At 39.6% G+C, this 16,409-nt stretch overlaps 2 protein-coding genes across 2 annotated transcripts; one reads left to right on the top strand and one right to left on the bottom strand.

Moving 5' to 3' along the window:
* Positions 1 to 31: 31 nt before the first annotated feature.
* On the top strand, positions 32 to 1,824 carry LOC117475257 (G protein-regulated inducer of neurite outgrowth 1-like). The gene is made up of 2 exons (XM_034121433.1): positions 32 to 51; positions 118 to 1,824. Exon 2 carries the CDS (start codon positions 283 to 285, stop codon positions 616 to 618), a length of 336 nt encoding a protein of 111 aa, XP_033977324.1. The 5' UTR covers positions 32 to 51; positions 118 to 282; the 3' UTR covers positions 619 to 1,824.
* Positions 145 to 16,238, bottom strand: cdhr2 (cadherin related family member 2). Its single transcript, XM_034121432.1, has 31 exons — positions 16,197 to 16,238; positions 14,249 to 14,305; positions 14,112 to 14,171; positions 13,797 to 13,936; positions 13,658 to 13,708; positions 13,480 to 13,569; positions 13,255 to 13,344; positions 13,049 to 13,171; positions 12,600 to 12,749; positions 12,084 to 12,159; positions 11,887 to 11,999; positions 10,812 to 11,033; positions 10,546 to 10,695; positions 10,241 to 10,402; positions 10,087 to 10,148; positions 9,757 to 10,000; positions 7,507 to 7,746; positions 7,340 to 7,409; positions 6,678 to 7,262; positions 6,518 to 6,589; positions 6,244 to 6,293; positions 5,997 to 6,148; positions 5,141 to 5,237; positions 4,961 to 5,049; positions 4,756 to 4,827; positions 4,336 to 4,471; positions 3,553 to 3,674; positions 3,287 to 3,400; positions 3,104 to 3,187; positions 2,699 to 2,747; positions 145 to 2,614 (listed from the first exon to the last, which is right to left on the bottom strand). Exons 2-31 carry the CDS (start codon positions 14,301 to 14,303, stop codon positions 2,453 to 2,455), a joined length of 3,882 nt encoding a protein of 1,293 aa, XP_033977323.1. The 5' UTR covers positions 14,304 to 14,305; positions 16,197 to 16,238; the 3' UTR covers positions 145 to 2,452.
* Between the last annotated feature and the right edge of the window lie 171 nt (positions 16,239 to 16,409).

The raw sequence follows: 16,409 nt of genomic DNA, 5'->3' as shown, positions 1-16,409 counted from the left end.
GTGGACAAAGTGGAGGTGGAGGTCAAAGTGGAGGTGGTGGAGGAGGACAAAGTGGAGGTGGAGGTCAAAGTGGAGGTGGTGGAGGAGGACAAAGTGGAGGTGGAGGTCAAAGTGGAGGTGGTGGTGGAGGTCAAAGAGGAGGTGGTGGTGGAGGTCAAAGAGGAGGATAAAGTAAGCGCAGAGAAACAGGTGGAGGCAGCTGAAGAGGACACACAGGAGGAGGAGAATGGTGAAGAGCAAAGTGAGGAGCCGGTGCAGGAGGTGAGCTGGGATGAGAAAGGGATGACGTGGGAGGTGTACGGGGCCGTGGTGGAGGTGGCTGTGCTGGGATCAGCCATCCAGAAACACCTGGAGAAACAGGTGAAGAAGCAGAAGCCCTCCATGCCTCCCCCTCCTCCGCTCAACCCCTCAGCAGTGCCCCTCTCTCCAGAGTCCATCCGGGGGGGTTCTGGGTCTGGCTCGGGTTCGGGGTCAGGTTCTGGTTCGGGTAAGGGTCGGGCGGGGAAGAGGGGAGAGCAGGGTGGAGGGGTGAGCCGACGCAGAAGAAATCCCTTCCGCCTGCTGATGGAGAACATGCAGCAGCCACACTGCTGCTCCAGAGCTCACACTGCTGAGTGACACGGGACCCTGAGGAGAAAACAACAGCTGTTCGGAGGGAGACAACAACCTGTGCTGAAAATAAAGCACGATGCACAGTATGCGTCTGTGATACACTGATTTCCATCAACGTGACATTGTCTTGAGAGTGTGACAAGCAAATCAACTCCTGCACGAGACAAAGAAGCACAAAAGCATTTAAGACTTCTACCACGGGGCTCTGAGGATCCGCCAGTTCCTTTTTTTGTTCGGAGTTTCCATGTTGGGAGAAATGAGGATGACCTATTTTCCTCCTTTATTGTTTTTCCCCCAGATCATTCAATTGTCCACTGAGCCATTTGCTTTTTTTTGTTGTGCCCCTCAGACAATATGAAGCCATGGCAATGCCTCTCTGCTTACAAGCCTAACACAGCTCTGATGGAGATACAGGACAGAAGACAGACACTGACAGTTTCTCATTGTTATTTGTGGTCAGTAGCCACAGCCTGAGGGCCATTTTGCAGCCATCTTTTTTTCGAATGTATGGAAGTTGAAAAACAATCTCATTATTGCCTCGATGTGTGGGAGAGAGGCTTTTGCCCGTCTTTAATCTGCTTTTAGATTTGGCTTGCTGCTTTGACTTGTTTGTTTTGTGAAAACTATAAAAATGTACAAATGCCGAGCACAATCGACACCTGATATGAGGGTATTTCTAAACATTGCTACTTAATGTATTTGAACACCATGTTTAGTGATTCAGTTGTAAATGATGTGATGAAACCTATTTGAAATGTGTTTTAATCCCAGAGGTTGTTACAGTGTCAGTGATGTTGATGTTCATATGTTACATTCATAAAAGTCCACATTTGGAGAAACTGATTTTATTCAGACTGCACTTTGCACTGCACGTGATACATTCATTTAGATGTCAGTAAACAGAAATATATTTTCAATCCGCTGCTTGTAGAAAGTCACACTGCATGAGGTTTTATTCCAGCAGCACGCTTCTTACACTCAAAGCAAACACTGAGACATCGAACAGGCCTTAGGTCTGACCTATGGCTGACGTGCAGTCATATTTCATTTATAATCATACATTGATTTTATTTATAGCATCAGCTGCAACAAAATGAACATGGTGTATGTTGACATAACGTATAATACAGTTATTTTCAAAGCAATCCTAACGGTTTTTAAACTTTCGCTTAATATATTAACACAAATAAAGTGATTCACATGTGCAACAAGCAATTGTTTTGTTTGCTTTCCCTTTGCTTCTGTCCATTTTTCATTGTCAAGAATGAGAACATTTAATAGGAGTTAGTAGGGAAATACACTTATTTGCGAGGTAAGGTTATTACCTCTCATGGCTTTGTGATAAATGTTAAGCCACAATTTACTTTAGCAGAGACTGGGAATGGGGGAATGGCTAGCTGAGCTTTTCAGGTGATTTAAGGCTGTTGTTAAACATTAATACTGGCTGTAGTGGCATTCATTTTAGGATCTAACTCAATAGGAATATTTCCAAATATGTCAAAATGTTCTCTTTACTGGTCAGGCAAAAAACAGTCAATGCAATAACCAAACAAAAATCAATGAGATCAATAGTCTATGTGATATTACTGTATGATTTGTAATCCCAGAGAAAGTCTCCCTTTGTATCCCTTTGAACCGAATGTTTAAACAAAGCATATTCATCACTTTAGGTGCCATGAATCTAACATCAATAATAAATTACTACTGGTCACAACAGAAGGCTACTTGAAGTTATAAAGACTTCATCCAACACCATCAGAGTGTTTGACTGGACATTTGGTCAGCCTGATTACACAGAAGCAACACAATGTTCATCTGAGGCCTCTGGTCATTGTTTCCCTCACAGGTCCGTCGTGCTGAACGCGGGGTTAATGAAACCCACGTGAGGTTTGTCGGAGGCTTTCTTCTGGCCCCGCTGGGCCAGCGCAGCACCCAGAGGCTCGATGTACTTCGGTGGCCCGCCATCATCCCCCTCCTCCTCTTCCTCCTCCTGGATGCTCTTCTATGGAGGAGCAGACAAGTTTGGAAATTAGACCATATTTAAAAAAAAGTACAAATTAAAATGGAGTTGAAAATGTAAACGCACCATGTTAGATATTTCGTTCATGGAATAGCTGTCGTCCAAAGAGTTGAGGCTGTAGAGGAAAACAGAGGGATGCAGTAATTATTATATCCACCAATAATAATTTCAGAAATATAGTGTTTTTTTCTGTCAAATCTGTGTTACGGTTTTTTCTGTCAAATCTGTGTTACGTTTTTTTGTAAAAGGTCACATGCCAATGTTGGAAAGCCAAAAGCCAGTTCTCCATCACAACATGCTGTTATGAGCACGCTGTGGCAAAATGTTCACCTGGAAACCTTCCCAGTTTTCACCCAGCACTGCCACAGAGCAAGCGTGTGTGTCACTGTGAGCCTCCACCTTGTGACGGAGAAAATCACTGCTCCAGTCCCAACATAAAGGGGGAGACTGTCCCAGAGAGGTTTCCTTTACCTGACTTTGTCCACATCTGAGCTGTCCTCGTCCATGTCCAGCACCATGGTGGTGTCGATGTTGAGGTTGAGGACGGGATTAGCCCTGTCAGCGAATAATGACACACATGGGAGAACAAATGTGTTATATTTCATGTCAGTTATTTATTTATGTATCTCATGAATGCCTCTGTCTCCTGCTCACCCCTCCATAGTGTACTTGTTGGTCCCGGGCACCACAGGGCCACTTTTCTGGTTGTTGGAGGTCACCATGGAGGCAGAGTTCATGGCTTTAGCTGCCTTCAGCTTCCTCCTGTAGCTGTTTGTGAAGTGAGGCGGTAAGTAGACAGACACAGTCACAATCATGTATGTTTTTAGATCAACGGAAACTTTTGCTGAGATAAACTGTGGTTGATTACTTGCTTCATATGTCCCTAACTTTATTCCAAATGATTTGACTTATTATCTTACTTTCTGCGAGTGCACATCAGGGAAGTGGTGAGGACAGTCAGCACCACGACGAGGCCTGCCACTATCCCCAGCAGGATGTACCTCAGAGGGTCGGTTTCTGCTTCGATCACTGGAGCCTTCCCCTGGAACATGAGTAAGAAATATTTATTATTGCCTGTGGACCTATGAGGGATCATTTACTTTTCACTGATCTAGTTTGCGGTTCAAACCAAAAATCTATCACCTTTGCTCCCGTTAATATGGTTGGTTATCTTAGACATAAAATCAAGTTTAGTGATAAAACAGCACGGTGATAATAAAACTATTTTAGCGTGCTCAGACACAATTTATGTATGTTAACACGGGTAATTTAAAGAAATTATCAAATGTTATCATTCATTTTAGCCAATGAGGCTCAATATGTCGTAGTACTGCTTAATATTCTTTTACAGATTTAAAGGATTACCTCAAAACTGTCCTGTAGCAAACAGAAATGTCAAGTCACTTGGATAGGTCATTTTGACAAAGGGAAGTGTTGTAAATCAAATGTAATCAGTACAACAAGGGGGGAATGTGCTGCAGTTAAAGTAGTAGTACTGATTTGATATCTGGGACTCATTGTCTCGTACAAGAGATCATCTGTTACCGTAAAGTAGTCCCACAATTGTTTTTAGGAGAAGAAATGATGTACACCTACTCCAAAAATCCACAAGGCTGATTCAATTAAGTTGAAGAAAGCTTAAATGACAGGAAAGAGACCCTTTCATAAAAAATTAAAATAAACAATCTAATACTTATACTCACAATGTCCGCCAGGCCAAGGTCTATGAGTATATAAGCGTGGTCAGGATCCGAGATCATTGTCTCCACTTCAGTAGGGGTAAGAGCAGTCCCGTTGGAGTAGACAAAATATGCCACTACGATCGTGTTACCTGAAGCCCTGCGAGGAAAATACAACTCACTTACACCCTTAAAACAATCAACTTAAATGAAGTAATACAACTGTTTTAGATTTAAAATCTAAATTAGCTTTGGCTGCATTTGTCATCTACAATTACCAGTAAATAATGTATCCTGAACAATATACAGGGACACTTGCACCATCTAGTGGACAACAGTAAGTAGACTTCCTGTCTAAACCAGCCATCATTTATTGTATCCGTTTTCACACTCATTTGTTTAGATTCATCTACATGTTAGAGGTGGTGAGAAAAGGCAGCTTGCCTGGAGGACTCCGGAGATTCAGGCCAGATTCCAGCGATTTCAACCGCAGCCTTGGTGGCAGAAATAAGCGCCCTGGAAACGTACAAAACAGAAAAGGAAAAAAGGACCAGATCAAAAAAAGAATTGAAATAATAAATATATTCTTGAATGTACTTTTATCAAATTCTAATTTAACTAAAAGAAAGGCTACAATGGAGAAATGTACCTGATGATTTCATTGAGGTTTTCTTCAACCATGGCTTGGGATTGTGTAAATTTAAGATTCACTTGATAGGATTCATCAATTGCGAAGATCTGCAAAATAAAGAGAACAGGAAACACAGGATGACTATCTGTCTGGTGTATTTATTTATGAGAATCCAGCTGCATGATTTGAGTCACTCACCTCCAGTACGGTGCTGGTGGACAGTTTGCCGCTGTCAGTTGCTCTTACTGTGACCAAATACCTCCCCTTCAGTGATGTATCAAGCCCCTCGGTGGTTCTGTGGAAAGAGAAGGAAATCAAGAGTACAGCCATGGACAGATTAATACAAACGGCCCCTTGGCACAGACAATAAAGGACTACCATACTTACACAGGACCATGACGGAGACCAGGGGTATTTTAATCTCTTATAGTGTTTTTACTTGTAATTTGTGTCTCTTTATAGTTGTCTTTATTGTGATTTTTGGCAGTTTTGTCCCAGTTGTAGTTGTTTTGTTGACTATTCTATTAATAATAATAATAATACATTTTATTTTGGGGGCGCCTTTCATAGCACCCAAGGACACCTTACATAGGGTAATATAGGGGAAATTAAAACAGTGGATTAATGAAATGTCAGCCGGGTAAAAGACAAACAACAGGAAATGGACTACAAAATGTACTTTTTAAATAATTTTCTGTTTTGACTCTGTGTCAAATTTGCTTTGTGTTTTGTAGTTGTTTGTTGTCTCATTGAGGTTGTTTTCTGCATCTTTGTAGTTGTTTTGAGTGTCTTTGTGTTTGTTTTGAGTGTATTTGTAATATTTCGAGTGTCTTTGTGTTTGTTTTGAGTGTCTTTATAATAATATGAGTGTCTTTGTTTGGAGTTTGGTCTTAGTTTTTTAAGTGTCTTATTTGTTTTGCATCTTTGAATTTATTTTCCAATGTTAAAATTAATGGTCAGTTCCAAGAGAGCCAGCAGTCAAATATCAAAGCTGCTGAGAAATCAGTAGAATAAAATAAGGCAGTATTACGTTGAAAAATAACTTTGTACTTACTGAATAATCCCAACGTAAATGTCATTTTGCTGTGTAGTGACGGCCTCGTACAGCATCCTCATATTAGTTGTCTTATTGTTGTTGTCTTCAAATTGGACTCCTGTAACTTCAAATTCAACCTGCCTATTTATTAGAGAGTCCCGATCGGTAGCCTGGAGATGAAAGCAGGAATGTTCAGAGATCATGTCACATATCTCCTTTACAAGCTGAAATCGTGTACATTTTTCAGTTTTTCATTCATACTCACACTGACTCCCGCTACAGATGTCCCTTTACTTGCACTTTCTGACACCACAACTAAAATCCAGAGAAGGAAAATCAGAGATGCACAATTATATGCTAACACACAATTCAGCTGAATATTGTATTTGTTTAAAAGAAAAACTAACGTTTATTTGTTTAAATGAGTTGGTTCAGTGACTTTAGGACATCACGAGGTTCAGTTAAAGGGGGCACAATCCAAGACAAATCTACTCTAGATAACATTTACTTACAGTCATACATCAAAAATATATACTCACCAAAAACCGATTTTGACAAAATGAATTCTGGAGCATTGTCGTTGATGTCTTCAATTTCGATAACCATTTCTCCTGTTTAATTGAATGAAAATGAAGTTAATTGTATTTCATGCTTTAACGTGATGCTTTTATGCTTTTGTGATCTGTACAACAAACTGACCTGTTGTGACACTGTTGTTCTCTCCTTTCTCTGTGTACACGTCCACCACCTGAGCTTCAATCACCACCAGGTCACACTGTTCATAATCCATTGTGTGTTCCTGGTTGACTCTGACTTCGCCTGTTGGATCGAGGATAAACCAGCTGCAGTCAGTCATAGAGCCGTTGCATCTGCATTTGATGGATTCCAGCTCGTAGACCAGTGAGTGGTTCCCATCTTTGTCCTGCGCTGTAAAGCTCCCGACGGCCCCGCTGATGGTGGTGTTCTCCTTCACCTTCACAGGTTCTGACGGCTTGAACTCGGGCCTCTCATCGTTCACGTCCAACACATCCACCTCCACCATCATTGTGGCTTTCAACTGTTCTAGATCTGCTGCCTCTACCTGCAGATTGTACTGCTTGCGAGTGCTCTCATAGTCAAGCTCAAGGTCGAAGTCTACGGTGATGTTTCCCCTGTATCCCCGCTCATCTGCAAAGGTGCGAATGATGAAGCTGCCGAAACCTCCATTAATGATGCTGTAAGAGATGCGGTTGAACTCTGTGGTTTGATCCAAGTCCTCAGCCTGAACAGAGCCCACAAAGGCACCTGATTGGATAGGAAAATGTACATAAAATCCAGCCAAACATTTATAAACACTTGTGCTTAGCAAAGTTAATACTGACCTTTGTCTCCTTCTTTGACTGAGAATTTGTAAGAGAGGGCTTTAAACTTTGGTCCGTTGTCATTGACATCCTGGGTTGATCAGAAGAAAACAGACAGTTATTTTCCTCACCAGGGGTGGCAGCATCAGAAACAACACAGCACCAATACTTTGCTGCGAAAGACTTGCCTCCACATTGATGATGACTGGAACCACGGCGGACAATGGGGGGGTACCCTTGTCAGTTGCGGTTACGTTGAGCTCGATCCTCCCGTCCAGGTCCGGATCCAGGGCCTCTCGGTCGAGCTTAACCCTGTTAGTCAGCACACCGGTTTCAGGATTGATGGTGAAGTTATCACTGTACCTGCTGGGTTTGATTCCAAACACTAATTGGCTGTTTTGTGTATCAGATTCATCTGCATCAGTTGCCTGTCCAAATGAGAAACATTATATGAAATGCTTTACTTACGTACACTACGTTGCCATAACAATATAAACATTCAAACAAGACAAGAGGATGTCTATATGTGACTGTTGCACATCTCAGGCAGAAATTAGTGAGGCCGGGTCCTAATGTAGGGTCATAGGGCCTGGCTAGTTTTTTTTTCTTTCAATGTGTTATAAAGGGTTGAAGCTCTATGAGGCGGATCGATTCTTCCACACGACTCAAGAATGGCAAAATATCTTCTTTTATGGACCTTGTGTTGTGCGTTTTCAATAGGAAACTCCCCAAATTATCACTATGAGGTTTGCAGAATGTAACCGTTTAAAATACAAAATAGTTTCCCACTTATTTTGCACAACTACAGCAAGTCTGGTTACAGGTGTTAAGCAGAACTATTCCATATAGGGGTGGGAATCACCAGGCTCCCCACGATACGATACTATCGCGATACTTAAGCCACGAAACGATAGTATTGCGATTCTACGATATGCTATATATTGCGATATCGCAAATCACATGGGTCATATCCATGTCCGTCTTCCCTTCCTGGTTAAAACATGTATTTGCAATATGAATAGTTTATGTAAATAACCCAATTTGTGTTATTTGAACCTGAAAAGGAGATGGCATTGTTTTTGTTACTTTCATTGCAATTGTATAAATGTGTTAACGTAACTTCCTGTTTTATATACGACCATCTTTCGGAGCGATATGCTACAGTTTATATATATAAAAATAAAAATAAATAAATAAAAAAAGTTGATTCTTGGCATCCGTGTATCGATACAATATCGCCACGCAAGGTATCGTAAGGTACTATGCTGTATCGATTATTTCCCCCACCCCTAATTCCATATGTGAAAAAAGCTTGTGTGCGGCTCCAGCGGAAGCTACACAAAACTTGGTAAATATCCTCAGAAATGTCAAGTGAGTTAGCATCTGTTGGGACGGAAGACTACAAGTTTATAAATAGTACACATCTGGGGGTGTGAAGTTATAAAAGAGGGGATCTTTTCAGAACTCTGTAGCCCACCCCTTAACACTCTCTCAAAGATAAAGGCTGAAGGCTAGATTAGCCACTAAGAACATAACACATAACATAATCTATAACCACACTGGTGGCGGGTGAGTTGCATTGTGGGTAATGTAGACCCCATGAAGAACGCTTGGAATTAAGAAGACAATGGCCGTTTCTCAATCGCGAGGATGCTGGCTTGGTAGCACAGCCGAGCCGAGCATCTTGCTTCAGAAGCAAGGCAGGAATACTTCCTGGCATTCGGAAAACGAAGAGTGGAACAGGCTAGCAAGTGTGCAGGTGTGCGTCATATGAGAGGCCCCGCCTTACATCTTCCGCCACAGATTTGGGGAAATTGGTCCATGCGCAAAGCATTGTGGGGATTTTAAGGACGCGAAGTCTACCCCTGTGCAGCCTAGAAATGTCCCCCAAACCAAGGACGCGGCCTCGGTGGAATTCCAAGTATGCTGGAGGTTGGAACAGTCCTTCGGCGGCACTCGATGACGTAGCATCCTTGAAATATTGGCTTGGAAGCCAATATCCTCGCGATTGAGAAACGGCCACCGTGTCTCTGGTTTGGTTTCACTGATTTAGTTTTTATTTTTATTTTTGTAAACTGTCCCTCGTTGTACTCGCAACATGTAATTTAAAGTTCTACGTTGACTGAATGTTTTTTTTTAAGATCTTTATTTGGTTTTTTAACAAAAAAATAGTTAGCTCGAACTGTACTAAACATGTTCCACATCTATCAACCCTAAAATATGAAACTGTGTCCTCACTTTTGGCTTTTAAATTGCTTATTGCAACTGTTATTATTTACCCTCCTGAATTGAACATTCACAATAAAGTATTTTCAATTTTCCCATCAACACAAAATCTGTTGGATTTAGCTCTAAAACTATTCATAAATAAATCAGAATTCCGGTTAATCATAGCATGGATAGTATTTACTACTCCCGTATATATCCCCCACTGTTACCTGTATCTTAAGTTCAAACGTTTGCCCCTCTTTAACAAACTCCTGGTAGGAGTCTCTGTTCATGACTGGGGGGTGGTCGTTGATGTCAGTCAGAGTGATTTCCAGCACTGTGCTGCCGGGCTTGTCGTCTGTGTCTCTGGCCTGCAGAGTGGCTGAATACAGAGATCTGACCTCGCGATCCAACAGAGTCGCGTTTTTCACGTAAACTGCGCCCGTATGTGGATCCACGTCAAAATACAGCAGTCTGAAACACAGTGTGTGCAGTGGTGTTTTCTCAGTTAACATGACAGCAAAAGCTGCATAGTGTCAAATAAATGTGTTTTGGCATACATGCTTTCTGGAAGAAGTGTGTAGGTGATGTTGCCTTGATCCATTGTGTCAGGATCCTCTGCCTAGGGTAGAAAAAACCAAACAATGTGTCATATCCAAGTGTTTTCCACATGCAAGACAGTCTGAGTAAGAATTCAAATAGTAAAGGGCTTACAGTAATGGTGTCCAACACTGTCCCAGCAGGAGAGTGCTCAGCCACCTCCAACTTGTACGTGTCCTTTGGGAACACGGGGCTGTTGTCATTGGCGTCCTTGATGTTAATAGTAACTGTAGCCGTGGAATGGAAGGAGATGTCTTCTTCATCAATGGCAATGACCTGCACCACAACACAAGCATGGGAAACAGCTTAGACTGATTAACTGCTTCAATAATCACGAATACGATATGAACCAAAAGATGACAGATATATATTATTATATATTATTATTAGAGACTCATGCTGTTTTCAATTGTCCTTACACTTAGAACAATTGTCTTTATTTCTTCATAATCCAGTTTTTGGGGCTGCTTGACCAGAAGCTGAACGATGCTGTCCGATGCAGTAGACTGAGGCTCCACTGAAAACACGTCACTGTCCACTCCCTCCAGCGTTAGTTTTATTTTTTTAAACTGCAAAAAAAGCCAAAAAGATGATTTATACATGATCATTTTTTCCTTTATTGAAAAGGAAAACTTCATTTTTTGGTTAAAGAAAGTCCCCTGTTTTTGGTAGCTCTTCTGCTCACCTTATCCAGATCTTTTACTGTCATGTTGATGAAGATAGCGCCCAACGAGTGTTCAACGACATCTCCTGTAAAGTCACTCGCAATGACGCAAGAGACCTCGTCTGCTGTGTCTCCACACTTGTAAAACTGTGGCGCGTTATCATTTTTGTCGATTATGTTGATCTGTACATCTGTTGTGGTGCTGGCTCGGACTCCGTGGATGTTTTCTTTAGACTCAGTAGCCTAAAACATTACAAAATACAATATAACAATGTAGGGAGGCAGTATTTATTTTGATAATCACGTCATTTCAGAAAGAGGGTGTTTATATTGGCGGTTCTACTAATGAAGAACTGTATGCACGTCCCTTTGAGAACGATAGAGGCCTGTGGGAAAAGTTGCTTTTCCAACATTGTAATAAAAACTAGCTACATTGAAATGTAACCCAATAAAGGAAGACAAACCTATCAAAAAGTGAGTCTGAAAATATCTGCCACTGGGAATCACTTCAGAGATTGAGAGAAAATGTTGCTAATAGTTTAGCCTTCTGCTAACATTAGACATTAGCTAGTCATCGCCAGTTAAGGAGCTGGCTAATCCAAAGTAGCATTAGGTCTCTATCCCTTAAACCCTTCGGAAATACTAGAACTACCTCTGTTTTGAATATATTCTCTATTTTAGTCACACCTGATTTTTTTTTTTGATTTTTTTTTTACAAATGGGAGCAGCCCATTAAAGTCCAGGAATGACCTCATCGTAGCCCATAATCTGTTATCTAACAAAATATGAACAATACCTTGTTAGCATGTTACCTCTTGTTTGTTTTATCCTTTCACAAATACAAATGTTTATAGTTTAACGTGGAGGGTTGAACGAGTACAGTGGGTACAGGTGTCTTGCATAGCTTCATATTACGTATGCACCCAAGAGCAGTATGAATATTTTCAACTCACTCTCTGCAAACTGTTGAAGTGTTTACATGCTATTTAGAGTAATTACTCAAACTACAGGGACGGAAATAAACATATACAAGACATAGACAAAGTTAACGTCCATACAGAGGAGGAAATTGATGTATGACATTAAACATGTTTACCTTTACAGTCAGGGTAACAGTGTCACCAATCTCTTCTCTGTCAATACCCGACGACACAGATATCATGCCATCATCTTGTGAGATTTTGAACAGGCCCATTGCTGCTGTGGAATCTGTCAAATAATGTAGAAAAAAAAATGTCTTTCTCATTCACTTAGTGAAAACAAACACATTCTAACCAAGTTGATAAGGCTCACCTTCAATGCTGAAGAGCAAAACATCATATACTCCTGTGTCCTGGTCCATGGCCGTTACTCTAAACACAGAAGTGTCCTGGCAAAGAAAAAAAAAGAAAACATTTACACAAAACTCAAAGTATGCTTTAGATGTTTACAGCAAATCACAATGTGCAGTACATTTGGGGCCATTAAAACATATATACATTATATATATTATATATATATATATACAGTAGAGCCTGCACAGAGACAAGGAAAACATCCTAATTTACAACAGAATAAGAAGCTTAAAGGTAGGGTGGGTAAGTTTGAGAAACCGGCTCGAGATACACTTTTTGTTATGTTCCATGGAATGCTCTTAACATCCCGATAGCAATGAATATCTTAAGTGCTTTGAGCCGGTTTCTCAAACTTACCTACCCTACCTTTAAGTCAGACAAATAATTGGAAAATGTGTAATAACTGAATGACTGTATGCACTCAAATGACATTGAGCAAATTCATCTTATTTTACTGAAATGCATCAGCACTCACCAAAGGAGCGTTTTCTTCCACTTTCCCCACGTAGGGCAGGCCAATGAACTGTGGGTCCAGGTCTGGGACGTCCACAACCGTGACGAAGGAAAAAGTAACGCTTGAGTAGTAGTTTTTAAACGGCTTATAATAACAGGCACCTCCACCATCCTGTTACAGAGCACACAGGAGTAAATTAAAAAAAGAAATTCCAACTTTTTTCCTTTTTGTTATAGCACAATACAAATTATATAATAGTAAAGTGGTATAACCAGTAACTTAAGAATGAATGAAATATGAAATTGGGTGTTCAAGAACCATTTTCTCTACTGTATTAATATAGATTATATTTTGGGAAATAACTAATGACATTTCAAGTCTAGTGAAGAATATTGGCATCCCACTCATCGCAAGAAAGCAAATAAAATACATTCGTTAAAATGACACACTATTCATTGGGTGGTACTTACAGTTGCGTTAATCTTCAACCGATAGAAAGTACTCAGTTCAGTGTAATTCAGATTTCCCTTTAATCTGACTTCGCCAGTTGTGGCTACAATGCTGAAAAGACTTAATCCAGCACTTGGAGTAACCTAGAAAAAACAGTGTAAATTAAGTTTTGATAAAGTAAAGGAACATCACAGTATGCTATTCATCTTTTACAAAAGAAGCTTACTTCATCAATGCTGTAAGTAATAACCCCAGCGCTTGAGGTGTCTGCATCAGTGGCCTCCGCCTTGAACAAAGATGTACCTACGGCGGTATTCTGATGAATTGGACAGGAATAAAAAGACAGGCAAAAAAGACAAATTAAACTAACTAATGTCTCTCATGTAGGACATTTTTGTAATTTAAAAAATAAGAAGATAATTTGTAATATATAAATATATGCTTAACTTACTTCTGGGACATCAATGTCATATGAAGGCTCCTTGAATATTGGTGAGTTGTCGTTGGCCTCCTCTATTATTAGAGTTACATTTCTCTGTCTCTGAAATACATTGCATGGTGTACTCTTAAAGTATGATGAACACATTTAAATGAAATGGTTAATTAAAACTTAATGAAATGTCACTTACTCCAGTTTGACCATCATAGACATAAACTCCAAGCGTCATAAAACTAGAAGCCTTGAATAAAAACAATTAAACACAGATGAATACAAATATATACCATATCAAAATGCTAAACATTAAAGTGTCTCTTATTCCACCACACCTCTCTATCTAGGTTCCTGTGTACGGATACAACCCCAGTGGTGCTGTCAACTGTGAAGTAGGCAGCATTGGGCCCATTGATTTCATAAGTCAGTGGGTCACTTTCCAAGTCTGTGGCTAATATAGTGAACGCGGGTTTACCTATGAAAAGAAAACATCAGTGGAACATAGATGAATGTGTTCAGGCTAAGTAATTTAAAAAATATATATATTTCACACCCACATGCCACACACACACACACACACACACACACACACACACACACACACACACACACACACACACACACACACACACACACACACACACACATACCTATGGGGATGTCTTCACATATTGAAAAGACTCCAGGATCAATTGAAGGACTGGTATTTGCTGGAGAGGAGACAGTATAAGCAGAATGTTAAGTAGTGATTTATATAACGTAATGACAAAATTCATTGAATACTCACCATCTATTAAGCCGATGAAGCACATCAGTAATACACTTCCTGTAATGCCCTCCATGTCTGCAAATGAAAAGAAAGAACAACCAAATAAGTAGGGCGCTTTTTTTTTAACAATTATTTTATAATGAAATTAGTCAATCGACAGAAAATGAGTTGGCAACTAGTTTGATAAATGATTAATAATCAAGTTACAAGAAGAGTCTGCTGTTATGCTAGTGGTCCTGTGGGGTTGTCCTTATACATTTAGCGCTTAGAGCTAAATCCTATATTGTTAGCATGCTGACATGTTATTATTCAGATTGCATAATGTTAAGCATGTTTACCATTATAATTGAATGTGTTAATAGGACGATGCTTATTAGCACTACTATTGCCAAGAATTATGGGAATGCCATTAGTCTATTATGTATGTTATTTGACAAAGAAGAAAAATCGACCCCAACCATTGAATAAAAGACACGCAAATCAGGTTTCTAATTTGTTGCTAGAAAAAAGGTAAGGAGCACACCGATGTATGTAGGCTTTATTATCTGACAACCAATAATGTCTGAGCCGAGTTTCAAGGCAGAATCTGGATTATTATTAAAAAGGTTTCACATTCAAAGAATTTGCTTTGGTGTATGAAACAATGAACATAAATATATAATAGAAAACATTACAATAACAAAAGTATAATATTCAAACATATGTGGAGTAACTGTCTAACATAATAGTATTTACTATTAAATAGTTGTTACATTGAGTAGTTAAATAAGAGAAGACATTTCAGGCTGGACCAAAGTGGAGCCATCGGAAAAATAAAGATTAACTTCTCAAATTAGGGGCTTTGTTGCTTTTCTTTGATTTATATCACTGTTCATTCAGTTACACAATATTTGAATAAAAACAATCAAACTAATCGTCCATCTTACTTATCTAGACAATTGATGGTAAAATATGTGCCCTTTGATAACTAAACACTGTCTTTCTTTTGGTAAAACACCAACATTCTTTAATTTATTTAACATAAATGATGAAACCAGATATATATGTTTTGCAGCTGGACAAAAGGCAGAATAGGTTCCTGCCTTGTGTTGAAATCGATCAGCATTTAGTATCTGGTCACACCCAATTTAGAAATATTATAACTGAGCGAAGTGTCGTAACATTAGAACGTTTCTTTACAGAAAGAGCAGCGTCAACTTTCTTCCCTTTTAGTATTGATCTAGTTAGGGTAAGATCTGCTTTATGGGAAATGATCAAAATGTGGGCACATCATGTTTTCGACTGTTAGCAAGAAGAATTACAGTAGAATATGAATCATTTTAATAAAGCATGAGCAACAAGGAAGCAGAAGCCCGTCACTACATTAAGTTGAAGCTAGAGCAACCAATGACAAGTAGGCCATTTTACAGAATGCCCCTCGGTCTGATTTTACATTAGTGATTCAGTTGGAACATTTAAAGTTAACCTATATTTAAGCATGATCTAATTTCAGGATTTAAGGAAGCCTTAGTTTATGTTAATGAGTATTTGTGTGATTGATAAAGGCTACCTTAGGCAAAATACTCACACTAAAGTATGAGTATTTTGCCTCTAGTTTAACTACTTCATGTAAAGACAGAAAATAGTATTTAATGATTAATCTGAACATTTGGTAGGTTTTGAATGTTATGATCAATTAAATATAAATGAGTATAAAAGAGATTAAACTGATTTTAATGTTGAAATCCAAGAGGATTCACGTTGACCATTTGTCCATTCTTCTGAGAATTGTGCCATGTGAATATATCTTTCAAAGACGATAAAAGGCTAATATGTGCCCCACTGTTACAGGATGATAAGATATCTACGGACAACACAGATGTCCTTTCATGAGTACACATTTATTTGAACAACAGTCACCATAATATCCTAACTAAAAACATAACCCTAACATCTAAGTAATTAAAAAAGCAGCAGACAGACTCACCGGATGGCGTTCCCAGAGGAGCTTCTCCTTCACTGACGTCTATGAGACCTTTGGCTCTCGTTCCTCCTAGTGATTATCGCCTTTTGGTTGTAAACATAAATGATTAACACGAACAAGGAGCGCACAGCCAATAACACAGCCCTAAACCTGACATCCCTCTATGTTTGTCAAAACTCAGAAACGTTGTACAGAAGTGAATGAGATGAAAATATC

Source organism: Trematomus bernacchii, unplaced genomic scaffold (assembly GCF_902827165.1).
Source record: "Trematomus bernacchii unplaced genomic scaffold, fTreBer1.1, whole genome shotgun sequence".
Classification (NCBI taxonomy): Eukaryota; Metazoa; Chordata; class Actinopteri; order Perciformes; family Nototheniidae; genus Trematomus; species Trematomus bernacchii.
Note: the sequence above shows the minus strand (reverse complement) of the source record. Positions and strands in the feature narration are given on the sequence as shown.

Bases quoted from the DNA above. Each gene is read 5' to 3' on its own strand.
- cdhr2 (XM_034121432.1), bottom strand. From the start codon at position 14,303: ATGGAGGGCATTACAGGAAGTGTATTACTGATGTGCTTCATCGGCTTA. The intron at 3,401-3,552 runs GTAAGATAATAA...CTTCACAAACAG, and splicing joins CTGATGTGCACTCGCAGAAA to CTACAGGAGGAAGCTGAAGG. The intron at 2,615-2,698 runs GTGCGTTTACAT...GCTCCTCCATAG, and splicing joins TGAACGAAATATCTAACATG to AAGAGCATCCAGGAGGAGGA.
- LOC117475257 (XM_034121433.1), top strand. From the start codon at position 283: ATGACGTGGGAGGTGTACGGGGCCGTGGTGGAGGTGGCTGTGCTGGGA.